Genomic DNA, 27118 nt, shown 5'->3' on the forward strand with positions numbered 1-27118 from the left:
CCTGCCATATCTGATTCTGTTTCTGATGCTTGCCTTGTCTTTTCAAACAACCTTTCTCTTTAGTATGCTTTATAATTTTTTGTTGAAAGCCAGCTATACTATACTAGGTAAAAGGAATTGCAATAAATTGACCTTCAGTAATGTGTTGAGGCCTTGGGAGAGGAGAAACATTCTATAATTCTTTGATTAGGGCCCAGTGTTGTGTGTTTGTATGTATGTGTGTTTTTAATTTACATTCAAGTTAGCATATAGTGCAACAATGATTTCAGGAGTAAATTCCTTAATGCTCCTTACCCATTTAGCCCATCCCCCCTCCCACAACCACTCCAGCAACCCTCTGTTTGTTCTCTATATTTAAGAGTTTATGTTTTGTCCCCCTCCCTGTTTTTATATTATTTTTGCTTCCCTTCCCTTATGATCATCTGTTTTGTATCTTAAATTCCTCATATGAGTCAAGTCATGTGATACTTTTTCTCTAATTTTGTTTAGCATAATACCCTCAAGAAGCTTTTTATTTTGATGAGGTCCCAGTAGTTCATTTTTGCGTTTGTTCCCTTCCTCTGGAGACATGTTTAGTAATAAGTTGCTGTGGTCGAGGTCAAAGAGGTTCTTGCCTGCTTTCTCCTCTAGGATTTTGATGGTTTTCTGTCTTACATTTAGGTCTTTCATCCATTTTGAGTTTATTTTTGTGTATGGTGTAAGAAAGTGGTCCAGGTTCATTTTTCTGTGTGTCGCTGTCCATTTTTCCCAGCACCATTTGCTGAAGAGACTGTCTTTATTCCACTGAATATTCTTTCTTGCTTTGTCAAAGATTAGTTGGCCATACGTTTGTGAGTCTGTTTCTGGGTTCTCTATTCTGTCTCATTGAACTGAGTGTTTGTTTTTGTGCCAGTACCGTACTGTCTTGATGATTACAGCTTTGTAATACAGCTTGAAGTCTGGAATTGTGAAGCCTCCAGCTTTGGTTTTCCTTCTCAAGATTGCTTTGGCTGTTCAGAGTCTTTTCTGGTTCCATACAAATTTTAGGATTCTTCTCTGTGAAGAATGCTGGTTGATAGGGATTCCAATTAGGGCCCAGTTTTTTAGAGAGCCTCTGCTCCTGAGCTGTGAGCTTTACAAATTCTTTAGTTTTTTTTCTCCTTAGGTGGGGCAGGATGGTATAGTATCCTGGAGTTGGGTAATTCCCTTCCCTCAGGTGGGTTAGGCTCTGATAAATTTCCCTAGAGGTAATTCCCTTCCCAATAGGTTAGGCTCTGGTAAATTTGTTTTCCTCAAGGGCAGGCCTTGTTAAGAAGACTATAATGTGTTGATATATTTAAAAATGGTTAGTTTATCCTTCCCCCTGCTGGAAGCATGAGGTGATTTTTCTTTGATATTCACTGTGAGGACCTGGTAGAGTTCCTGGAGGTAAAACTTACAGAAGTGTGATGGCCCCTTCATGACTGACTCCCTTTGGAATTTTTAACTTTCAGATTTGTCTACACAAAACCTTTTTTGTATGTAGAATGAGTGATAAAAGTCAAGTAACAGTTTAGGTTTTCGTACCCTAGTACCGCTTCTCCTGGAGGTTTCTGTTTATGGGTTTCTGCTCTGGTAAGTTGTTGATATTCCGGATTTGATAGATAAGTTCTAGGAATATTCAGAGGTTTTTATCTGGATTGGGGCAAGCTTTAGGGGTTAGAACCTATGTGCTCTTGTATCTTATTTATGTTCTCAGATTCCCTGAACCATTGGTATTCCCTGAACCAATAATATTGTTATTTATTTAAAAAAACTTTATCTGCAGTAAGCAGATACTGTTTAGACGAGACTGACTTTGTTTAAAAATCTTTACAGTGAGACTGAACTGAATAAGCAAATCTGCATCATATCAATTTATATATACAAAGACCAAAGTGGAAGTGAGATAAAAATGAACTCATAACTGTCTTTATACGCTTTCATTAGTTTGTTAACGATAGACGTGTGAGTAAAACTCTCAGAACTTGGTTGTAAAGTAAGATGAAATCTGTTTTCTTATATAACTGTAACAATGTTTCTTTGAAGCCTAATCACGGACAGACAACTGTTAGTAATCTGAAAGCAAAGTTTTCTGAAATGAGACTCCTCAGAGATTGTGGAAGAAGTGGTATGTACATGGAGATAAGACTACAAACATGTAAACTCTGTATTCTGTTTAATAGAATTGAAGATGACTTTGGAAATGTGTGTGTTTGTGTGTAGAATGAGTGATAAAATTGTAAGATGTTATATATTTATAGAAGATGAGAAGCATCATAAAAAGCACACTGTGCATTTGTCAGAACCCATAGAGCTTTAACTCAGAAAGTGAACCGTAATGTATACAAAGTAAAAAAAGTCATTTGGGAGGTTGGAGGATCTTAAGTAGATTGCAGGTTGAGACAGAAGAATTCTAATTATGAAAGAATCTCACTGAACACAGTTGCGGAGGAAAGGTGCTGACTTAATTAGCTTTGGAAATGTGTGGAACTTGAAAGACTAAAGGCAAAAGGAACTGCACATAAGCAGTGTATTATAGTTGTCAGTGTTGGTTCCCGTAGCTGTGATTGCATGCTAGAATTAACCAGTTAAGTAAAATAGATCGTATGTGAGTAGGAGCCACGCTTCTTACTTGGGATGGGAAGGTACGACGGATAAACAAGGGAAGGATGATCCTTGCAGTAGTGAATTAGAATTGAAGAACTCAGTATGAGCTCATGTTTAACTTAATACATGGTGTACATTTTAAGTGAGTTTAATTCATAAGCAATCAAAAGTAAAAAAATTAAGCCCTGAAATTAGTACATAGTTTTTTATATTTAAGATAGAACTAGTAGTAGAAAAGTATATTATAGTTAATATTTTCAACATTTGCTTTCAAAAGTATTGTAGGATTTGTCAGATCTCACAGAAAGACTGGGAGAGCCCTAAGTCCAAACCTGTGTATTAGCAATCATATTGTTGAATGACTTTGGATATGAGGGTGATTTGTATTGATACAAATACATAACCCTTAATCGTAATGATTGCATTTAGCACTATTTGCAATTTTATTTAAATTACTATTACATATATGTGGAATGCTTCTCTTTCTTTCATTTCCTTCCCCCCATTCCCAGGAGGAAATACAGAGTTTCAGTGTAGCTAATACTTGTACCTAATTTTCAAGTAAAAAGTTTGTGGCAAGACTTGTAGAAGGACCATTTTCAAGTCATGCTGAGACTAAGGTAAATGCTCTAGTATGCCATTTAAGGGTCTTGGGAAAATTCAAGTCCTGTTTTTTCTTTTGATGAAATGAAGAGCTTAAATAAGATAATTAGGGAAATATTTCTTAAAAACCTTGGAGCATCTTTGTAATTTTTTATTATGCATGCTTACTACCACATTTTCTGGGAGAATGATTTAAAATATTTTATTTTGGTGTTGGATTGTATCAATTATAATTTGAGTTCAGAAAATACAGTCACAATATCATTGACATTTAATTGATGCTGTATCTGAATTGGTATAGTTTTATACTAGAAATATTGCTTAGTATTTTCTAGAGTTGTATATACCTTTTCTGATATTCCAAAGACCCATATCTATGGAAATGTAATACTTTGATTTTATTCTTACAGTGCAAATTCTGATTTAGTACTTTTGGATGAAGCTTGAGATTTGTTGAGGCTGTTGGTACATGGTCTGTATTTTGAGTTGCAAGGCTTTAGAGCAAAGGATGCTCAAAAGTTTTCCAGAAACATCCAGAGTATAAACATTTTAGTCTTTGTCGTCCACATATGGACTCTGTTGTATGTTCTTTCCTCCCTCCCTCTTTCTCTCTTTTTCTTTCCTTCCCTCCTTCCTTCACCTTTAAAAATGTAAAAACCATCCTTAGCTCATAGGGCCATACAAAATCAAAGCCTGGGATAGATATGAACCTCTGGTCATAGCTTGCCATTTTTGCTTAGAGACAAAAGATGTATATATTCAGTTGTTGATACAAGCAAAAATTCTAGAATTGGTGTTTGTTGTGGCTTTTCTCCATTTCAGATGATTATATGATTTTTCTTTGATATATTAATGAAGTGAATTATGATTCAGAAACTAATGGTTCAGAAACTTGTTTTTTTTGTGTTTTTTTGCTTCTTGTAATTGAGGTATAATTTTACATACAGTAAAATTCACTTTCTTTTTTAGAATATGATATTGTGAATTTTGACAAATGCATACAATTGTGTGTTGTCAAAGATGAACAAAGCTGGACCCTAGTTAAAATTGTAAGGACAGAATTCAGTTAGTAATATACAGTATATATTGCAGTGTGGAAGAGGGTGCAGTGTAAATGCAACTCTAAAGTGTACATGGGTAACTCAGTGTTTTAAAGGGAGGATGAGGGACTAGGGAGGGGGTAAGCAGGGGTTCAGTAGAGTCAGGGGAGGGATAAATTACAGAACGCTGGAAGGGGAAATTGATCTATGCGAAGTCTGTGTTAGTTAACCGGCACTTATCAAGAATCTTGCCCTCCCACAGAGCCTGGCAGACAGGGGCCCTATGTTCAGGTGTTGGCTGGAACAAACAGTAAATTCTTTGGGCATCAGTGAGTTTTCTCAGGCAGGCACTCTAGGAGGGGTTAGGATCATTTTAGGGGTGCAGCCTTGAACTATTAGAAAGTATGTTAGTATTCTGCTCAATTCTTTGTAGGCCAGAGTTGAGGCCTAGCTGAGAAAGGACTCAGTGGGGCCTAGATGGAGTTTAGTCAGAGAATCTTCATCTATATTAGCACCACAACTGGGATATAGAACTGTTCGGTTACCCCACCCCCCAAATTTCTTTGTGCTTTTTAAAAAAATTTTTTTTAATTTTATTTTTGATACAGAGAGAGACAGAGCATGAGAGGGGGAGGGGCAGAGAGAGAAGGAGACACAGAACCGGAAGCAGGCTCCAGGCTCTGAGCTAGCTGTCAGCACAGAGCCTGACGCGGGGCTCGAACCCACAAATGGGAGATCTGACATGAGCCGAAGTCGGAGGCTCAACCAACTGAGCCACCCAGGCACCCCTCTTTGTGCTTTTTTGTACTTACCTTCTTGCCCCCCTCCTCAGCTCCTTGAAGTTACTGACTTGTTTTCTGTTCCTATAGTTCTGCCTTTTCCAGAATGTCATATAAATGGAATCCTACAGTATATAGCCTTTTGAGATTGGCTTCTTTGAGGCCCCCTAAAGCATTTTAGGTTTATCTATGTTGCTGTATCAGTAGTTTTTGTTGTCATGGCTGAGTAAGATTGTATGGATGCATTGCAGTTTGTTTATCCACTAATTAGTTCAAGAATATTTGGGTTGTTTCCAGTTTTGGCAGTCACAAATAAAGCTGCTATTAACTATTAATATTATGTGTGGGCCTAAGATTTTATTCCTCTTTCATTACTCTTGGGCAGATACCCAGGAGTCAGATGCTGTGTTCTGTGGTAACTGTAATTAACATAAAAATCTGAAATTTTGCCAAAGTGGCTCTGCCATTTTTCATTTCCACTAACAATGTATGAGAATTCTAGTTGCTTTGCATCCTCACCAGTACTTGATATTGTCGGTTTCTTTTAAATCATTCTTACATGTATATAGTGGTATCATTGTGTGTGTGTGTGTGTTTTAAACACTGTCAAGTCAGCTTTATTATTCAGAGCCACTTTGCAGAATTTAGAGAATATGGCACGTTCATTTCATAGGTTGTTTGCATGCATCATTCTAGAGATACCAAAGGAAGATTTAAGTTTAAAAGCAGTGGATTCTGAGCCTTGCCATATGCTGCTTCTATATATAGAGGGGGGGTGTTTCCCAGTCTAGGGAGCCCCCATTCTCAGAGCTGGTTAATCCCTGGGTAAAGTCACTAACCTAGGCTGGCATATAAGTCAAGATATGGCTAGTAAAACATAAACTACTAGGTTTTTAAGACAATTTAAAAACAATTACATTCCATTATTTACAAATACATTTCTTTCTAAACTTTTATTTATTTTTATTGTTTATTTATTTTGAAAGAGACAGTGTGGGTGTGCACGTGTGTGAGTGGGGAAAGAGCAGAGAGCAAGAGCGAGAGTGAGGGAGAGAGAAGAGAGAACCTTAAGCTTCTGCCAAGGGCAGAGCCTGAAGAGGGACTTAATCCCATGAACTCTGTGTGAGATCATGGCCTGAGCTGAAACTAACCGAGCCACCCTTCTAAAGCTCTTAAATTTAACCTATAGATCTAGTTTTTTTTAGTTGACATAAAATACTATATCAGTTTCAAATGTACAGCATAGTGGAGCATCTTCATGACTACCTTTAGGTTCAGTAATTCATGAAGACTTCCAGAATTCACTGAAAGTTGTTATATGCTAGTTATGGTTTATTTCAGTACAGATAAAAATCAGCCAGGCAAAGAGGTGCAAAGATCAGGGTGCAGGAGAGTTCCAAGTGCGGAGCCTCCAGTTGTCTTCTCCCAGTGGAGTTAGGTGTGTAGAAGGCACTTACTTCTAGCAGTGTCTACCAACACATAGAGCAATGCCAACCAGGGAAGTCACCTGAGGTTTGGTCATGTAGACATGATGACTTCCTGCTTTGCTGACTATAGTCGCTAGCGTCCCCCCCCCAAGGTTGGGCTTACACTGAGTGGCCCAAAGCCTCTACAAATCACATTGTTAGTTAGCCTAGTCTAACTGACTAGATAGCCTAGTCTCTCTGAGGTGGCTGGTGGCTCATGGCCTCCGATAAACAAAGAGGCACTTCAAGGGCTCAGAGATTACCTCACACTGGCTGAGGGCAAAGGCCAGTCTTCTCTAAGGAAAAGGCTAATCATTTACTGCACTTAATGTGTTCAGAGGTATATTGGTTAATTACCAAATTTTTAGGATCTTGTAGCTATCTTTCTCTTACATATTCTACTTTAATTTTCTTGTGGCCAGAGAATATACTATATATGATTTCAGTTCTTTGTTGCATTGCCCATATTCTTGTGAATATTCTGTACGTAGTGGCGAAGACTGTTTACTACTCTTATGGAGTATTTTCTTCTCCTGTACATTGCAATAGTTTGTGTGTTCGATTAGAATTATTTGGTCTTTGAAAAGTTTAGAGAATTTACCAGTAGATATCTGGGCTATGTTCTCACTCTCTTATTCTCCCACCTGGGAAAGATGAATTTACTCTTTTGATTAATTAATAATTATGGTTTATTCAGGCTAAAAATATGTCTTGATGTAGTTTTATAAGCTCGTGTTTTTCCTGCACTTTTCTCTGTGGTACTTTTTTTATTTTTATTTTTTTTTACTTTAGGGATTTCTTCTCCCTTTATTTTTCTTATTTTCTTTGGATTAGCTGTTTACTTTTCAGGCTTTTGGCTTTTATAATTTAAACATTTTTAGTGCTATTTTTACCTATACCTCAAAGTTTCATTATTTGCATCTAATAACTTAGTAATAACATAATCTAATAATGGAAATGGAAATATTTCTAGGTTAATTAATTACAGTTGCTATGTGGCATGTATAGTAGTTCTGTACTTAAGATTTGCATTATGGTCCAGTGTGTGGTTATATTTAAAAAATATTGGGCACCTGGGTGGCTTAAGCAGTTGAGCGTCTGATTCTTGGTTTTGGCTCAGGTCATGATCTCATACTTCTTGGGATCTAGCCTGTGTAGCATTCTGCACTGACGGGGGTAGCCTGTTTGGAATTTTCTCTCCCTCGCTCTCTGCCCCTCCCCCGAGTATATGTGCTCCCATTCTCTATCTCTCCTTCTCTCTCAAAATAAGTAAACTTAAAAAAAAAATTCCATGTGGAGCATGACTCTTGGTCTTGGGGTTGTGAGGTTGAGCCCTATGTTGGGTATAGAGCTTACTTAAAAAAATTTTTTTTTAATCTTTAAAAAAAGCAAATAAAAATATTCCACATGTGCTTGGGAAGATTGTATAGTCTGTGTTTTTTGAGTGCACTGTTCTAGCTGTGTCCATTAAACCAAATTTGTTCTGTTGAAATCTTCTGATTCCTGATTTTTAAGCCTCTGATTTATTGCTGAGAGAAGTGTGTTAAAAATCTCTTGCTTGGTAATTAATTTGATAATTTCTTATATATTATATGCCTATTTTGCTTTATGTCCATTGAGGCTGTGTTTTGAAATATAGGTAGATAAAGAATTTTCTTCCTGTTGGACCTCATACCATTACTTATTGACTTAGTTGCTACTAATGCATTTTGCCCTCGAGTTTTGTTAGGTATTGCTTGCTATATCCACTTTTCTCTGGTAAGTTTTTGCTTCATTTATACTTTTGCCTCTTTTTACTTTTTCTTGTGTTTATATTTTCTAGGTGTTTCTTTTTTAAGTAGCATATAGTTGGAGTTTTGGGGTTGATTTTAAATCTATTGTTAAAGTTTGTCTTCTACTGAAGCTTTTTTTCTTTTTTTAACTTTTTAAAAATGTGTCTATTTTTGAGTTTCAGAGAGACAGAACACAAGAAGGAGGGTGGGGGTACAGAGAAAGAGGGAGACCACAGAATCTAAAGTAGGCTCCAGGCTCTGAGCTGTAAGCACAGAGCCCAATGTGGGGCTCAAACTCATGTGAAATTATGACCTGAGCTGAAGTCAGATGCTTAACTGAGCCACCCAGGCGCCTGTCTACTGAAGCTTTTTAAAGTCCTTTTACAACTTGTGCTTATTGTAATTGTTCATGTATTTGGATTCATATCTGACATTTTATTTGTTTTCTATTTGTTCTGCCCATTTCTTTTCTTTCTTGTCTTATTATTTTTGTCAGTATTTTTCTGTCTATAAATTTGCAGTCTTTTTGAAAATTTAAAAAATGTTATGGTTTTGAGAATTTTTTAAATTCTGGTATTTTTTGACATGTATATTTATGAAATCCTTAGTATACTTTACCTCTGCTTATTACCCTTCTGTCTTATATATTGTTATTATCATGAGTTTAAGTTCTCCTTCATTGTTTCCAACCCACAAGACGTTATTTTTAAAATTGAGATAAAAAGAATAACATAATAATTATGGTATGCCTACTATATATACAAGCTAAGCAATAGAATAGTACCAGTACAGATTGCTGTCCATACTGGTTGCCTCCTTGCTTGCACCATACATCCTACTTAATTCTTTAATTGTTTTTGGGAATGTGAAGTGTGAGATTCTAAAGAGAACCCGCCCTCCACCATGAGTTTTAAAAATATGTGCTAGCTTTTCATTTTGATAAAATTTTGAGAGTTGAATTAGAAATTACTTCCTAGTCTGGTCCCATTTTATTTTTGTCAGTTATTCAATTTAAGGAAAAATTTATTCTGTAGCTTTCAGATGATTTTGTCCTTTTTCTTTTCTGCCTGCTTTCCATCTGTGGCAGATTAACAAATGCCTACTGAAACGTACTCTTTGGTTTTTTAAGTATTTACAGAGGACTTAATAGCAAATTACTAGCTTATCTGTTCCTTATATTCTCCTGCAAACTAAATCTTTGTGAAGTTGTTCTGTTTAAAATATATGTTTCTGATGTTTTAAAAAATAAATGACTTTCTGTTCTTTTTATTTCTGTAGCTACCTTGAAGTTTTTTCTTTGACTTGTTTGATTCTGGAGTGAAATTGGATGTAACTAATTCTTGCCTTTTGGCCCTAGTTAGTATTCAGGTAGCTCTAAAATTAGCACCATTATCTTCTAGCTGCTATTTCATTCTGAGTTTTGGAGTCTCAGAAAAAAATGGAGTCAGTAAATTTGTCAAAGAATCTTAATGCCCCCCCCACTCCCCGCCGACAAAGAGTGGGCCTACTGTTGATGTCTGATTAAGATCACAGACTTTTCTAAGCTGATTTATGTGGATTTAAAAAAGAATAAAGTGATGACTTTTTATTTTCAGGAGTATTTAAACATTTGGAAGTATACCAATTTTCCCGTGTGAAAGCTCAAAATTATTCATTGGTTTTTACAAAATGCAGTTTTCTTAAAGGCACGATGGCTTCTTCTATTTGACTGGACCTACTTGAAGGACAAAACAAAAAATGTATGATTATTTTAAAATACGTTAGTTTTGTGGGGTGCCAGGTGGCTCAGTCAGTTAAGAGTCTGACTCCTGATTTTGATTCAGGTCATGTCCCAGGGTTGTGGGATTGACCCATGTGTTGGGCTCTGAGCTGAGCATGGAGCCTGGTTGGGATTCTATAGCTCTCTCTCTCTTTGCCTCTCGCCCTCGCTTGTGTGTGCTATCTCTCTAAAATAAAAACAACAACAATGAAACATTAATTTTGTGATCTTTTTCACACTTTATTTAAGATAGCTATGGTAGATACAGGTCACCCAGAGTCAAATTAATACAGTGTCAAAGTGACTACACTATTTATATTTTGTATATTTTTATAAACATTTATAGGTAACTTAACATAATGCCTCTTTTACTATTTTGGCAGCATTTTCTAAACTGAGAATACAAGCTTTTAAAGGATATTTATTATATTAATTTGTTCATATCTTATAAGTAAAATGACACTCTGGTGTGTATAATACGTTGAGTAAATAAGCAAACTAAAACCTCCACTGAGGGTTACCACTAAATATTTATATATGTAAAGAATTGGATACTAAAAGCTTGAAAATTTGTAATAGAAATTTGACAGTCTATTTTTATCTTCACAGATCTTTGGATATTTATACTCAGTAAAATTTAAGCAGTAATTGTGAAATCTAAAAATTTCACTTATCAAGTTATAAAACTTTTGAGGGAAATATGGAAGACTGTTGTGTGGGAAGTAATTTATTTGGTGCTTTCCCTCCTTATATGATCTTCCATAGTTTTAAGAGCTACTTATTAACAATATTTAGGGCCAGCTGGTTAGTGAGTTAAATATATTAATACCACGGTAAAAGAACAGAGTGTTAAGGATAAAGAGATGCCTTAGAAAGTCACATTCATCTTCACTGGTTCTGAGCCCTAAGTGAATTAGAATGCCTTGAGGAACTTTATTTATTTTTTGGCAACTATTTAATGTGGAGGCTCACGGCCTGGGCAGAGTGGGGAGTGCCCTGGAATTGGGCAGACAGGCAAGGTGGGTGGTTTGCAAGTTCACACCTGATCCCAGGAGAGGATACTGGGTGGTGGGGGCTGCCCCAGGCATGCCAAGGGGAGTACCAGAAGGGTGGCCCAGGCAGTCAGACTCACCAGGGGACCCGCATGCCAGCCCATAAGAAGGTATTTAAGCCAGGTGGTGAGTGCCCAGGCCAGAACCTAACCCAAGGGGGCAGGGCTGTGGCTGGTTGGTGGCTCCCAGGAACTGGCATTGTTAAGGGCCTCCCTGAGCTATTGCTGGAATGCAAGGCATATCTGCTGGTTGGACTCTAGCAGCTCCTGGAAGCAGGTATGGAGGTGGTTGTTTTTCTCCTCCCAAGTGGTCCAGACAGGAGTTGATCTGGTCCAATATGGAGTTGATGGCAGCATCTTCTGCTTCCCTGAAGCCATCTCCTTGCCTTTTATGCCTGCCTCCAACAGCATGCCCAGGTCCCTGTTGGGGCCTGACATTGCACTATGATTGAGTGCCGTGCTGGGTGAAAGGTCAAGGTAGTTTTAGACAATACTGATGCTTGGGTCCCAACCCAGACCAACTTAATCAGAATTGCTGATGGGAGAGCCCAAGTTACTGATATTTTTAAGAGTTTCTTTTTTTCTTTTCCTGATATTTTTAAGAGTTTCTGAAGTCATTGCCAAATGCTGTCGGGATTGAAAATTTATGCTTTGGGTATTTCATCCTGGTGGTGGTGATGGTGGCATCATCATCATCATCATTAATGTGTATTTGTGTGGAGGAGGGAGCACAGTTCAAGAAACATTGTGTTAAAGAAAACTTGCGTTAGTCTGTTCAGGCTTGTATAACAAAATACCATTACTGGTGACTTATAATTACTTCTGAGAGTTCTGGAGGTTAGAACATCCAAGATCAAGGTGTTGGCAGATTTGGTGTCTGCTGAGGGCCTGCTTTCTGGATGGCTGTTTTTTACTGAAACCTCACATGGCAGAAGAGATGGGGAGATTTCTTGGGCCTTTTTAGTAAGGGCGGTAATCCTATTTATGAGGACTCTACCCTCATGACTATTTACCCCCAGAAGCCTTACTTCCTAATACCGTCACTTTGGGAGTTGAAATTTCAACATATGAATTTTGAGGGGGACAGGCTTTCAGACCGTAGCATAATTGTTATATTTACAATTCTAGTTTCTGAATATTCAAGGACTGATGATTGGGTTTTGAAGTTATTAAAGTGTGAGTAAATCAGACGATTCCGCTGAATTTTCTTTCATTTACAGTTCATGGTTTCACTGTTTATGATGACATAACTATCAAATTTTAATGTTAAGTTGGCTTTTCTGTCACAGATTGTTCTCTTTATATCAGTTTTTTATCAAGATAATGTTTTAGGTAAGTGTACAGATTGAAGGTTTAGGATGTCATTTTCTTGGTAGTTCTCTGCCAGTCATTCTCATGAATGTTGACATTGGCCCTTATGAGAGGGAGTCCCAGTAGATTGAAGAAAGCTGTGAGATGTTTGAAAAATGCCATTTGTAAGATGTTGGGGATGGGATAGTTATAACATATGAGGCTTTGTTGGGAGAAGAGTTAAAGTGATGGTTTTGGGTGGTGTTTGGATCTAAAACTTCAAGTTCGTGTTCACAGTTTATTTTTAGAGAGCGAGTGGGGGAGGGGCAAAGGGAGAGAGAGTCTTAAGCAGGCTCTGTGCGCAGTGTGGAGCCGGACACAGTGCTTGATCCCACGACCCTGGGATAGGTGGTTTAGATACCAGGTATCCATGGCAGATTTTGTAAGTGAATGATCATAGGGTTTGTGGCTACTTTATTGTTTCTGTTTCCCCCCCTTTTTAATATGGAAAGAGTGGATGAGGTATGATGGTGGATATAAAGGAAGAAGAGAGTTAATAGAACTATGCGGTTTGTAACTGGAATGGGCCCCAGGAGTAATCTAAGCCAATCTAAAAAAGAAAACCCAATTATAAGAGTTAATGTTTTTTAGGTAGATGTCATTCTTTGAGAAATCATCTTTACTCCTAATACAATGAAACAGATTTTCTTTAGTCCTCATAAGAAAGCTGCTAAATAATGGTAATGAACAATATCATTATAATCCCACAGTGACAGATTTCTTTGGCATTTATTTATCCCTGGTGCATCAGGGCAAAGTGCAATTTCGTAAAAGCAGGTAAGATGAGCTGGAGAGGTGAACTGAGGAAATAACTCGGTAAAGGCAAGATTCTCCTCAAAAACTAAATTTGCGATTCCTGCAATATATTAGACAGTAATTAAAGTCACGACTGAAATAATTTTACTTTGAAAAAATAAATTCTCTCCACTAAGCCATTAAAAAAAGTTTGTGAAACTATCTATGTATAACTTCTGGCTTTGAGCGATGGGATATTCTAGCTTACCCTCTGAGATGACCTAGTAACAAAACATGTATTGACTAATTACATAGATTTCTTAGGTATAAACCAGTTTTAAATTTAGGGAAATATTGTTGCAGTAAAGCATTACTAGTATTGCTATAGCAATCTGTACAGTAGGGGAATAAAGGAGAGCATATTTTTTGTTTGGGGGGCTATTTCAGGGTGGTGTTTTCTAGCTGAGCAGTTGTTTTCCAGGGGGACAAGGTATGGAAATGATATGGAGCTTTTAGTCAGTAGGAGGACTATGTGCCAGACTCTCTTAGGCCGTTGCACATTCAAGGAATAGCAAACACCTTGTAACTGGAACATAGTAGAAGAATAATGATATTCATTAAAATAAAATTATGTTTTTATTTTTTAAGGTTATGGTCTCTGTAATAATACACACATACAAAATGGCCCAAGACAGGTGAATGCAAACCATTCTTAAGCATTTGAGTGCTAACTGTACATACTCTTGACGTTATATTAGATTGCTTTATGATAGGTGACACAATAATAAGTAAGACAAGGACCTGAAATATAGAGTCATGGGAAATGGGTGAACAGTCCTAATATTTTATGTATTTGAAATGTACAGGGGAGGGTGTACTTGAGGGAGTCATGAAATTCTTCACCAAGGTGTGGTGACATTTGAACTCCTCTGAAGAATCAGGATATTTATGAAAGTATAGAAGGAGGAAAGAGGCATTCTAGACAGTTAATATATCCTCTTTATTATATTTAGAGGACCTCAAAATAAATCACCTATTATTTCTTGAGAAAGGATTGTAGACAATGGAAATTTGGGAAAATGCATAACTTGGAGATATTGGGTGTCTGGTTTCATACTATAGCAATAAAATGAATATTACAGTGAAGTGAATCAAGTGAACTTTTTGGTTTGCCAGTACATATAAAATAGTTACACTATACTGTAGTCTATTAAGTGTGCAATAGCATTATGTCTAAACAAACAATGTATATATCTTAATTAAAAATATTGCTAAAAAATGCTTATTACATCCTTTGAGCTTTCAAAGTGTGTGATGATCACAGATCGCCATAACAAACATAATAGTGATGAAAAGTTGAAATATTAGTGGAATTACTAAAGTGTGACACAGACATGAGGTGAGAAAGTGCTGTTGGAAAATGGGTCTCATGGACTTTCATGATACAGTGTTGTCACAAACCTTCACTTTGTAAAAACAAAACAGCAAAAACATCGTATCTGAAATGCAATTTAATAAGTACTATAGTTAGCATTTTGTTTGATACTAGTAGGGAATTAAATGGATTTAGTATATTATTTATTTCCAGGTTTATAAACTTTCTAATAGTGGTACATTAGTATTATTTCCGAATTAAATGTATTCTTTATACTATGTCCAACTTTTAAAAATTCTTCAACTAGACTGGGTGTTTAAAGATCATTCTTTGCAACCTAATTTTTACCAGGTAACAGGTTTATATATGTAGAGTTCCATTATGATGGGAGCCATTCTCATGTTCTTTCTTGTCCCTCAATAGTAGAATCTTTTTCATCTGGTTACTGTACATTTTCTTTAAAAATAAGTCCTCTAAAATGAATGTTTTCAGTGTCTTTTATTAATCACCACTTATTCAAATATGATATGAACACAGTTAATAGAGGGAAAGCATGGGATTAGAGCAGATTTCTTCACAGTTCTTTTTTTCTTTGTAGTTCTGTCAGGAAACATATCCTTAAATTCTCCAACCTCCACTTCATTTACTAACCAAAATAAGATGGAAACTGGTTCAGGGATCAGGAAGAGGAAGAGTGTATGAATTTCACATTATACCTTTTTTTCCTACTTTCATTAGAGTAGTCAGAATTTTTTTCATTGATTGTAAAATTTCACCTTATATCTGTCTTACAATATCTGTCTTACAATCTGTCATGTTCTTACAATGTGGCATGACTCTTAACAGTTTGGGGCTGGTTTGGTTTCATATGCAGCTTTTTATTGCAGTTTCTTTTGCCCTGTTCCTATAGTCCAACCTACCTTCCTTCCTTCCTTCCTTCCTTCCTTCCTTCCTTCCTTCCTTCCTTCCTTCCTCCCTTCCTCCCTTCCTCCCTTCCTCCCTCCCTCCCTCCCTCCCTCTCTCCCTCTCTCCCTCTCTCCCTCTCTCTCTCTCTCTCTCTCTCTCTCTCTCTCTCTCTCTCTTTCTCTCTCTCTTTCTTTCTACTACTACTACTAATGAGGTCCTTTTTATTTGATTTACATTTTCTGTCCAACTCTCCTGACTTTTACACTAATTTTTCTTTTACTCTACTGACTTGTTCCCTGGTTGTAGAAGGAAAAACAATGAGGTAAAGATGCCCATTTCATCCTTCTCTGAAGACATTATGTTGCCCCCTAAACTCTATCTCTATTCCATATTTTGTTGAATGACCCCAATGTGGATTCATTCACATTTGCCAACTCTTGAGACTCATCCTGCTTTATTGTTTATCTTTCTTCTCCCATGTTGATCCATCTTTCCATTTTTGTTTTCATCAGTTCTAACTTGGAATATTTCAGAAGTTTTGTGCTTTACTGTTCTTTCTTTAATTTCTTTGCCTTATCATGAGTGATTGAAAGGATAATCTTACTGCTTTAATTTTCTGTTTAGAGTCTTAAATACCTTTGCATCACCTATTGGTTATGCAGTTCAGGTTTCTTTGCACAACAGAATAGGTCCCTTCTGTGGGATTTCTTTTGTTGCCAGGTGTTCCCCACAATATACTACATTCTGCAGCTTTACTGATCTTGCTCTTTCTTGAATCTGTCATGACTTCTGATGTCTTTTGCATATGCTGTGTCTTCCCGGAATGCTGTTTCTTATTTTGGGAACTACCTAAATAAAAGTATTGTTCCTCTGGTAAGCTTTTATTGACAACTGTTAACATTTACTAGCTTAAGTATCATTTCCTTGTGTCTTTTTCAATTCCCTTTAGAAGTTTTCTAGTTTTCAGCATATATCTTGGTTATGTTTATTTCTAGGTATTTTATGGTTCTTGGTGCAGTTGTAAATGGGATCGATGGCTTGATTTCTCTTTCTGTTGCTTCATTCTTGGTGTATAGAAATATAATCGATCTCTGTACATTGATTTTGTATCCTGCGACCTTGCTGAATTCTTGTATCAGTTCTAGCAGCTTTTAGTGGGGTCTTTGGGGTTTTCCATGTAAAGTATCATGTCATCTGCAAAAAGTGAAAGTTTGACTTCTTTGCCAATTTTGATGCCTTTTATTTCATTTTGTTATCTGATTGCTGAGACTAGGACTTCCAACACTATGTTAAACAACACTGGTGAAAGTGGACATCCCTGTCATGCTCCTGATCTAAGGGGGAAAGCTCTCAGTTTTTCCCCTTTGAGGATGATATTAGCTATGGGCTTTTCATATATGGCTTTTATGATGTTTAGGTATGTTCCTTCTATCCTGACTTCCTTGAGGGTTTTTATTAAGAAAAGATGCTGTATTTTGTCAAATGCTTTTTCTGCATCTATTGACAGGATCATATGTATCTTACCCTTTTATTAATGTGATGTATCACACTAATTGATTTGTGAATATTGAACCAGTCCTGCAGCCCAGGAATGAATACAACTTGATCATGGTAGATAATTCTTTTTATATGCTATTGAATTTGATTTGCCACTGTCTTGTTGAGAATTTGTTCATCAGGGAATACTGGCCTGTAATTCCCTGTTTTAGTGAAGTCTTTGTCTGATTTGGGAATCAAGGTTTCATAGAATGAGTCCGGAAGTTTTCCTTTCGTTTCTATTTTTTGGAATAGCTTGAGAAGGATGGGTATTAACTCTGCTTTAAATGTCTGGTAGAATTCCCCCTGGGAAACCATCTGGCCCACGACTCTTATTTTTTGGGAGATTTTTGATAACTGATTCAATTTCTTCACTAGTTATGGGTCTGTTCAAATTTTCTATTTCTTCCTGTTTGAGTTTTGGTAGTGTGTGGGTGTCTAGGAATTTGTCCAGTTTTTCCAGGTTGCCCAGTTTGTTGGCATATAATTTTTCATAATAATTGTTTGTATTTCTGAGGGGTTGGTTTTGATAGGTCCAATTTCATTCATGATTTTATCTATTTGGGTCCTCTTTTCTTTTTGAGAAGTCTGCCTAGGGGTTTAGCAGTTTTGTTTATTTTTTCAAAAAACCAGCTCTTAGTTCCATTGGTCTGTTCTACTATTTTTTTGGGTTCTATATTGTTTATTTCTGCTCTGAAATTTATTATTTCTCTACTTCTGCTGGGTTTGGGGTTTCTTTGCTGTTCTGCTTCTTGTTCCTTTAGGTATACTGTTAGATTTATTTTTTATTTGGGATTTTTCTTGTTTCTTGAGATAAGCCTGGATTGCAGTGTATTTTCCTCTTAGGACTGCCTTTGCTGCATCCCAAAGAGTTTGGACTTCCGTGTTTTCATTTTCATTTGTTTCCTTATATTTTTAAATTTCTTCTTTAATTGTCTTGTATACCCATTCATTCTTTAGTAGGATATTCTTTAACTTCCATGCATTTGGAGGTTATCCAGACTTTTTCCTGTGGTTGATTTCAGGTTTCATAGCATAGTGACCTGAAAATGTGCATGGTATGATCTCAATTCTTTTATATTTATTGAGGGCTGTTTTGTGATCCAGTATGTGATCTATCTTGGAGAATGTTTCATGTGCACTAGAGAAGAATGTGTATTCTGCTTTTGGATGAAAAGTTCTGAATATATCTCTCAAGTCCATCTGGTCTAGTGTATCATTCAGAGCCACCGTTTATTGATTTTCTATTCAGATGATCTATCCATTGTTGTAAATGAAGTATTAAAGTCCCCTGCTATTACCACATTCTTACCAATAAGATTGCTTATATTTGTGATTGTTTTATGTATTTGGGTGCCCCTGAATTGGGTGCGTGGACAGTTATAGTTGTTAGCTCTTCTTGATGGATAGACCCCGTAATTATGATACAGTACCCTTCTTCATCTCTTGTTACAGCCTTTAGTTTAAAATCTAGTTTGTCTGATATAAGTATGGCTACTCCAGCTTTCTTTTGACTTTGAGTAGCACGATAGATGGTTCTCCATCCCCTCACTTTAAGTTTGAAGGTGTCCTCAGGTCTAAAATGGGTCTCTTATAGACAGTAAATAGACAGGTCTTGTTTTTTTTATCCATTCTGATACCCTGTGTCTTTTGATTGGAGAATTTAGTCCATTTACATTCAGTGTTATTGTTGAAAGATACAGATTTAGTGTCATTGTGTTATCTGTAGGTTTCATGCTTGTGCTGATGTCTCTTGTCCTTTGTAGTCTTTGCAGTATTCCACTTACAGAGTCTCCCTCTCCAGGATCTCTTATAGGACTGGTTTAGTGGTGATGGATTCCTTCAGTTTTGTTTGTCTGGGAAGACCTTTCTCTCTCCTATTCTGAATGACAGCTTTGCTGGATAAGGGATTCTTAGCTGCATATTTTTCCTGTTCAGCACATTGAATATTTGCTGCCACTCCCTTCTGGTCTGCCAAGTTTTAGTGGATAGGTCTACCCTTGATGTGTCTACCCTTGTAGGTTAAGGCCCATAAGTCCCTAACTGCTTTCAGAATTCTCTCTTTATCTTTGTATTTTGCCAGTTTCACTATATGTCCTGCAGAAGATAGATTCCTGTTAGGTCTGAAGGAAATTCTCTGTGCCTCCTGGATTTCAATGTATGTTTCCTTCCCCAGATTGGGGAAGTTCTCAACTATCATTTGTTCAAGTACACTTTCTGTGTCTGTCTGTCTGTCTGTCTCTCTCTCTCTCTCTCTCTCTCTCTCTCTCTCTCTCTCTCTTTCTTCTTCTTCTTCTTCTTCTTCTTCTTCTTCTTCTTCTTCTTCTTCTTCTAAAACTCCTATGATAATGGATATTACTACAGTTCATTGAATCACTTATTTCTCTAATTCTCCCCTCATGGTCTAGATTTTTTTTTTTCTCAGCTTCATCTTTTTCCATAATATTATTTTCTATTTCACTTACTCCTTTCTCTGCCTCTTCAGTCCGTGCTGTCACTGCCTCCAGTTTATTTACCTCATTTACAGCGTTTTTTAATGCGTCACGACAATTTTTTAGTTCCTTGATCTCTGCAGCAACGGATTCTCTGCTGTCTTCTATGCTTTTTTCCAAGTCCAGCAATTAATCTTATGACTATTATTCTAAATTCTTGTTCAGTTATGCTGTTTGTATCTGTTTTGATCAATTCTTTAGCTGTCATTTCTTTTTTTTTTAATGTGTTTTATTTATTTTTGAGAGACAGCGCAAGACGGGGAGGGTCAGAGAGAGAGGGAGACATAGAATCCAAAGCAGCCTCCAGGCTCTGAGTTAGCTGTCAGCACAGAGCCTGACACAGGGCTCGAACCCATGAACCGTGAGATCATGACCTGAGCCAAAACCGGATGCTTGACCGACTGAGCTACCCAGGCACCCCCTGGAATTTCTTTTGAGGAGAGTTCTGTTTTGTCATTTTGGCTAGTTTGCTGTCCTTTGTGTTTTAAAAGCTTGTTATGTGTCCCGCACCTGTGATCACTGCTATATTAAAGAGGGGTCATACACCGTCCAGGGCCTGGCCCTGGAGGAGGTTTTTTTTTTTTTAGAGGGTGTTATGTGCTCTATGTTGTTGTGACTCTGGTTGCTTTATCTCCCTACTAATAGTGATGTTTTGCACCCTCAACCAGGTGTGCTTTGATTTGCTCATTGAAGTAACTCTGGGGAAAAATTTTTTTTTTTAAACAGAAAGGTTTGGTTGTGGTGGAAGAGGCCTTAACTCATACAAAGAGAGAAATGACAAGGGTGGGGAAAAAGAAAAGAGAAGAAAATTGACCAGGCAGAGAAACTATATGGCTTAATCCAGAGAGAGGGAGAGGGAAATAAAGAAGGAGATACAGAACATGTGTAAAGAGAATAAATAGGTCTTCTTAAACAAACCTCCAGAATAACCAGACTAGAGGAGGGAAGAAATAAGGAGAAAGGGAAGGAAAAAATAAAAAAGTACATAATAAGGATTTCCTAAGAATTGAATCAGAAATGCAAAACCTTTGGGTGCCCTGGACCTGGTAGTAGCAGCGCTGGTCTGGTTCATCAGCGTCAATCTTGCTCTGGTAGATAGACACTTACCAGGCACGGAGGGGAGTGGTTTCGAGTAGGCGGGTTCCACCTCCACTGTGGGCCTGCAGTCTGATATCTGAAGCCTCACCTTGTTGGTGATGGGGAGAAAAATGGCGACACCCCAGTCTCTCCTTCCCAGACCAGGTATCCCAGACCACTCTATTCAGGCCATCTTCACAGTGCTGAGCAGGTGCAAGCAGGCTGAGTCCCCCACCTCCCCCACTCCCTTTTTTTCCCCTCTTCGCTGCAGTCTTCTGTGCCTCTCCCTGGGGCTTGTCTGGGATTCAAACCCAGATGTTTTAAGGGGTCCGGCTATGTGGGCCCCAGTTCCAGGGAAGTACCACTTTGCCCCACCAATGAATGTCCTCTTGACAGTGCTGTGAGGGTGCGGATGAGGCGATTTGTCCTGCTCCCCGGACTCGCCGCACCTCCCTGGCACCAGGCTGGGATTCAAACCTCCATGTCTCAAAGGGTCCTGCTCCATGCCCTCAATTCCGGGAAGTGCCTTCCACCCTGCCATAAATGGCCTCTGGCTGGTGGGCGCAGGGTCCTTTGTCCTTTGAACAGTTATATACCTTCTTCCCACAGCACTGGAGGGAGGAGATTGCTTTCTCCCACTGTAGACTGTGCCTCTGAACTAGTTACTTAGCCAGATGTTGGCTTCCGTCCTCCCCATGTGCGCTAACAGGGCAGCCAGCTCCAGTCTGGAGAAAGCCCTGCAGTTAGAATCTTTCTCCTTTTTTTCCTGATCTAGGTCCATGGTTTTTCTCTTGTCCAAATACAGCCCTACACTTTCAGGGCCTCTCTTTCTCTTCCCTTTGTCTTTCTGTAGAAGGGGATCCCTCCCCTCTGTGCCTACACTGTCTGCTTTATCTCCTCATTTAGCAATTATGCACCTGTAGCCCACCAGGTTGTCCCCATGGGCCCCTGGAGATGTCTCTGTCGCTCTGCAGCTGGGACTTTTGGAATTCAAGAGTCCTTTGGCCTCAACACTGCTGTGTTTGAGGGAGAAGGGAACTTTGATTCCCCCTACTTCTCCGCCATGTTGAATTCCCCTCATATTAACAACTTTTTATTCACCAAAAACTAGACACTGAATTCTTACAGTAAGCTTAATGCTTATTTAGGTAAGTGACAATTTGTAGAGCTACCTAAATTTTATTGTACAAAATAGTCTACCTACTGCTATATACATCTTGATAGTGTGTAAAATCACTTATGATCAGTCCATATGAATTCTTCATAGTTTACATACAAACTGGGATAAGTACTATATAGCACAGTGAAACATGCACCTAGGAGGGAGTAACTCGGTGCAAGCCAGGAAAGACTTTTGTAGAAAGGAAAGTACCTTTCAATTAGCTTTAGCATTTTTTTTTAACATTTATTTATTTTTGAGAGACAGAGAGAGATAGAGCATGAATAGGGGAGGAGCAGAAGGAGAGGGAGACACAGAATCCTAAGACAGGCTCCAGGCTCTGAGCTGTCAGCATAGAGCCCATTGTGGGACTCAACTGACTGAGCCACCCGGGGGGATGCATCTTGTGCTTTAAGGAGCTTTTTTGAGATACAGTTTATATGTAGGAATATGCATATTTTTATATTTGTAGTTTGATGTTGTGGTAAATGTAGATGCCTACCATACTCCCACTAAATTTTTTATCACGTCACTCCAGAAAGCTGCCTGAGCTTCACGTCCACCTCTGCTTCTACCTAATAACTGCTGATTTCTGTCACTATAGATTAGTTTTGCGAACCTGGAACTTTTTAGAAAAGTCATGAAGTAGGTACTCTTTTGAGTCTGGCTTCTTTTGTTCATCCTAATTTTAAAATTCATTATTTTGTTGAGTGTAATGTTGGTTTTTTTTTTTGTATTGCTAAGTAGTATTCCCTTGCATTGATATATCAGAATTTGTAATTATCGTATTAATGGATATTTGTGGTGTTTCTATATTTTAGCTATTATGAGTAAAGTTTCTGTGAACTAGCATGTACAATTGTTGTGTAGATATGTCTTTTTTCCCTTTTTTTTTTTAAGTATACATGTCAGTTGGTTAATATAAGGTGCAGATTGGTTTCAGGAGTAGAATTTGGTGATTCATCACTTAAATACAACACCCAGTGCTCATCCTAACAAGTGCCCTTCTTAATGTTCATCACCCATTTAACCCTTTCCCCATCTACCTCCCCTCCAGTAACCCTCAGTTTGTCCTTTGTTGTTAAGAATCTCTTGTAGTTTATTTCCATCTCTTCTCTGCCCACCTCCCCTGCCTTCCCATATGTTCATCTGTTTTATTTCTTAAATTCCACATGAGTGAAATAATATGGTATTTGTTTTTCTCTGATTGACTTATTTCACTTAGCATATTTTCTAGCTCCATTCACATCACTGCAGATGGCAAGGTTTCATTCTTGATGGCTGAGTAATATTCCAGTGCATGTGCGTGTGTGTTTGTGCGTGTGTGTGTGCACGCGTACCACATCTTTATCATTCATCAGTTGATGGACATTGGGCACTCTGTATAGTTTGGCTATTGTTGATAATGCTGCTGTAAACATTGGGGTACATGTACCCCTTTAAATCAGTATTTTTGTATCCATTGGGTGAATACCTAGTAGTGCAATTATTGGGTCGTTAGGTAGCTATATTTTTAATTTCTTAAGAAACCTCCATACTATTCTTCAGAGTAGCTCCATCAGTTTGCATTCCCATCAACAGTGCCAGAGGGTTCCCCTTTCTCTGCCTTCTCACCAACACCTTTCTTGTTTCTTGTGTTGTTAATTTTAGCCATTCTGACAGGTATGAGGTTGAGGTTTTAATTTGTATTTCCCTGAGTGATGTTGAGCATTTTTTCATGTGTCTGTTAGCTATTTGGGTGTCTTCTTTGGAGGAATGTCTCTATTCATGTTATCTGCTCATTTCTTAACTGGATTATTTGTAGATATGTTTTTACTTCCCTTGGATAAATAAGTAAAGATAGAATTGCTGGTTCATAGAGTTAGATGTAAATACCTTTATAAGAAACTTCCAGACTGTTTTCCAAAGTGATTATACTAGTGGTATATGAGCGTTGCATTTGCTCCATTGTCACCAACACTTAGTATTGTTAGTCCTTTACTTTTTAAAAGATTATTTTTTATTTTAGAGACAGAGAGTGCAAATGGTGGAGAGGGCAAGATAGAGAGAGAGAGGGGAGGGATGAATCTCAAGGAGGGAGGGAGGGAGGGAGGGAGAGAGAGAGAGAGAGAGAGAGAGAGAGAGAGAGAGAGAGAGAGAGAGAGAATGAATCTCAAGGAGGCTCCACACTCCGCTCGTAGCCTGATCCCACGACTGTGGGATCATGACCTGAGCCAAAATCAAGAGTTGGACACTCAACCAATGGCATCCTAGTATTGTTAGTCTTTTAAATGTTAGCCATTCCGGTGGGTGTGGGGTAGTATCTTACTGTGGTTTTAATTTGCATTTCCCTGATGACTGATGAAATTGAGCATTTGTGTATCTAGTAAAGTCTTGCATCTGTTAAAAAAATTAAAGTAAAATTTACCTACATTACATTTTATTTGTGGACAAGTATTGCTTGGTATATAGTCTCTCTGGTTGTTTGCTGTGGAGAGTACTCCTGTTTTTGACAACATTCCTGGGCATAGGTTTTTCCATTACTTGCTTCAAGTAAAGTCAGCATGCTCTTGCAGGGCCAGGTAGCTGCCAAGTTTTAGGGTCTGTCATGTCTGCTAAGGTGTGCCATAGGGTGGATAGGGTGTTCATAACTTCTGGCTGAAATGTCACATTTCCTTCTGAGATTTAGTAGATTTTCCTGAATAAATGCTTCTCATTTATCCTTTGACCAATTTTCAGAGACTCTAATTACTTTTGACTGTCTTTCCCCCCCCCTCCCCCCTTTCCCTTTCTGATTTTTAGAGGAGAGGATTTGCTGAGTTCTTCAGAGTCATGTTGGGAGTTCTGGGCTCTCTGTATTCTTTTTTTTTTTTTTTCTTGTTTTTCTCCAGTCTTTTTTAATACTGCAGCCACTCTCCTCCCCATTGGCTGCTCCACTCCTCCAAACCTCACAAAGCCAGTCATTTCACAGCCAGTCTTAAAAAGTCTTCAAGTGTTTTTATGTTGCTCTTAGAACAAAACCAGGAAATTTTTAAGATGATCTAAAATTGTTTGGCTTGCTTTTTTATATAGTTTTTTCTTGCACAAATCTGATCATTCTCCTCCTCATTCTGGACGATGTCCAATCATTAATCTCATTTTAGGGGAAACTGCCTTCTCTATTCCTTACAAATCAAGGCTGAACTATGTCATAAGCATTGATTTTGGAATCTGGGGGATGTATGTTTGAATTTCTATTCTGCATTATTGGCTGTGTGACTTTAAGCAATATGCTATCTTTTCTGAGTTGTTTCATCTGAAATACAGTGATGGACAAATAATATTTCATAACACTGCTATAAAGTATAATGAGATAATGTATGTAAAACCATTATCACAATGCCTTGTATCTAGGAAGTATTCTATTCCTTACCTGATACTCTCTTCCCATAATTCCCCTGAATAAGTAGATTATATGAAATATCTATTTGTACAAGTGGAATCATTTTAGTATTACCATTCCAACAACTTTTTGAGTAAAATTTATACCTGAATTTCAATTGTGTTTGAATATGTTTATTTGAATACTTTAGATCTAATTCAGAGTACATTCATTAACTTTTTAAAAATATGCCTTTAGTTGAAATATAATACATTAAGAATTTTGCTTTTAAGAAGGAAAATTCTCTCCGCTGGAATGAGACCATTATTCATAGACTTCCATTTTTTCATTTTGAAAAAAATTTCAAACTTGTAGAATAGAAGCAAAAATGGTACAATGAACTCCTGTATATTCTGACCACACGGTACAAGGATCATATTTAGGAAATTAACATCAGTACATTTCTATTATATAATTCGATAGTCCTTTAGATTTTCCCAGGTTTCCCAGTAATGTTTTCATAACATTTTCCCCAACTGATCAGTCTAAAAGCATGCTCTTTACATAGTTACTATGTCTCATTATTCTCCTCTAATATAGATTAGTTTCTTAGCCTTTCTTTGACTTTTATGACAATGATATTTTATTATTTAAAAAAAATTTTTTTTAATTTATTTTTGATACCGAGAGAGACAGAGAATGAGAGGGGGAAGGGCAGAGAGAGAAGGAGACACAGAACCGAAAGCAGGCTCCAGGCTCTGAGCTAGCTGTCTGCACAGAGCCTGACGCGGGGCTGGAACCCACGAACGTGAGATCTGACCTGAGCCAAAGTCGGAGGCTTAACCGACTGAGCCACCCAGGCACCCCGACATTGATATTTTAAAAGGCCATTTGTTTTCTAGAATGCTTCTCAATTTTGTTCAGGTTATGCATTTTTTGGCAGATACTATGTAAGAGAATCTGCATGAAAGATGGCATATCCTTTCCAGTGCATCATGTATGTGACACCAGTTTGTTCCCTCTTGTTGATGATGTTAACTTAGGTGATGTGGTTAAGGTAGTATCCATCAGGTTTATCTTCTCTAAAGTTACTATTTTCCCCTTTGTCATTAATAAGTAACCTGTGGGGAGATACATTGAGAGTGTTAATATTCTTTTTCTTAGTACTTTGATCACATGGTTTTTGCATGCTTGATGATGCTTATCTAATTCAGTTATTACCATGGTGGTGACAAAAAGTTAAATTATTAAAAGTTTGATAATACCCAGGGGTTTTAACTTTAGTGTTCCTGAGGGAGCTTTCTTTATCTAATAGTGACAATTATAAAACACTTGGGTGTTACCCTGCTTATGTCATGGATTTGTTTATACGGTTTTTAGGTTCATGTACTGGACAGACTGGGGAGAAGTACCAAAGATAGAACGTGCTGGAATGGATGGTTCAAGTCGCTTCATTATAATAAACACTGAAATTTACTGGCCAAATGGACTGACTTTGGATTATGAAGAACAGAAACTTTATTGGGCAGATGCAAAACTCAATTTCATCCACAAATCAAATCTGGATGGAACAAATCGGTAAGATTACTTCATTAAGTTTATTTTTAAACTTTAAGTAAATATGGTGTTTTGATATCATAATCAAATTAAAAAGCCTAATTTTATTATGAATAAATTTATGTATTTTTGGCCAAGCATCAAAGAGGAAGAAGAGTAGACTTTTAGTTTGCTCTTGACAAAAAGGTAACTACATTTCATCTATCTTGATAGGATTTTGAATTTATCGACTGTCTTTACTCTTTTCTTTTTCTCCCTCCCCCTCCCTCCCCCCTAACTCGGAGCTAATTTAGTTCTTCAGTGGTTCTCAATCAAGGATATTACTTTGGCTTTCTCCCAGAGTATGGGGAATTTGAGTTAACAAGGACTGGAAGTGCTGCTAGCATTTAGTTTATGGGGGCGGGGTGGGGTGGACAGAGATGATAAACATCCTGTAGTGTCCTGGACACCCAGTGCAGCATGCATCTTACTAAGAATTACCCACAGAGCCCCCAGGCGCTGCCCGTGAAAGTTC

At 37.7% G+C, this 27118-nt stretch overlaps 1 protein-coding gene and 1 pseudogene across 1 annotated transcript in view; one reads left to right on the forward strand and one right to left on the reverse strand.

Annotated features, from left to right (window-relative positions):
• The window catches only part of LRP6 (LDL receptor related protein 6), a 155766-nt gene that overhangs the window by 38348 nt on the left and 90300 nt on the right, over positions 1–27118 (forward strand). The window contains exon 3 of the mRNA XM_029953317.1: positions 26428–26625. Coding sequence (XP_029809177.1) covers positions 26428–26625 — 198 coding nt within the window. The remainder of the gene's footprint in view (positions 1–26427; positions 26626–27118) is intronic.
• On the reverse strand, positions 11225–11515 carry LOC115303934 (annotated as a pseudogene).

This window comes from Suricata suricatta, chromosome 10, assembly GCF_006229205.1.
Source record: "Suricata suricatta isolate VVHF042 chromosome 10, meerkat_22Aug2017_6uvM2_HiC, whole genome shotgun sequence".
Lineage (NCBI taxonomy): Eukaryota > Metazoa > Chordata > Mammalia > Carnivora > Herpestidae > Suricata > Suricata suricatta.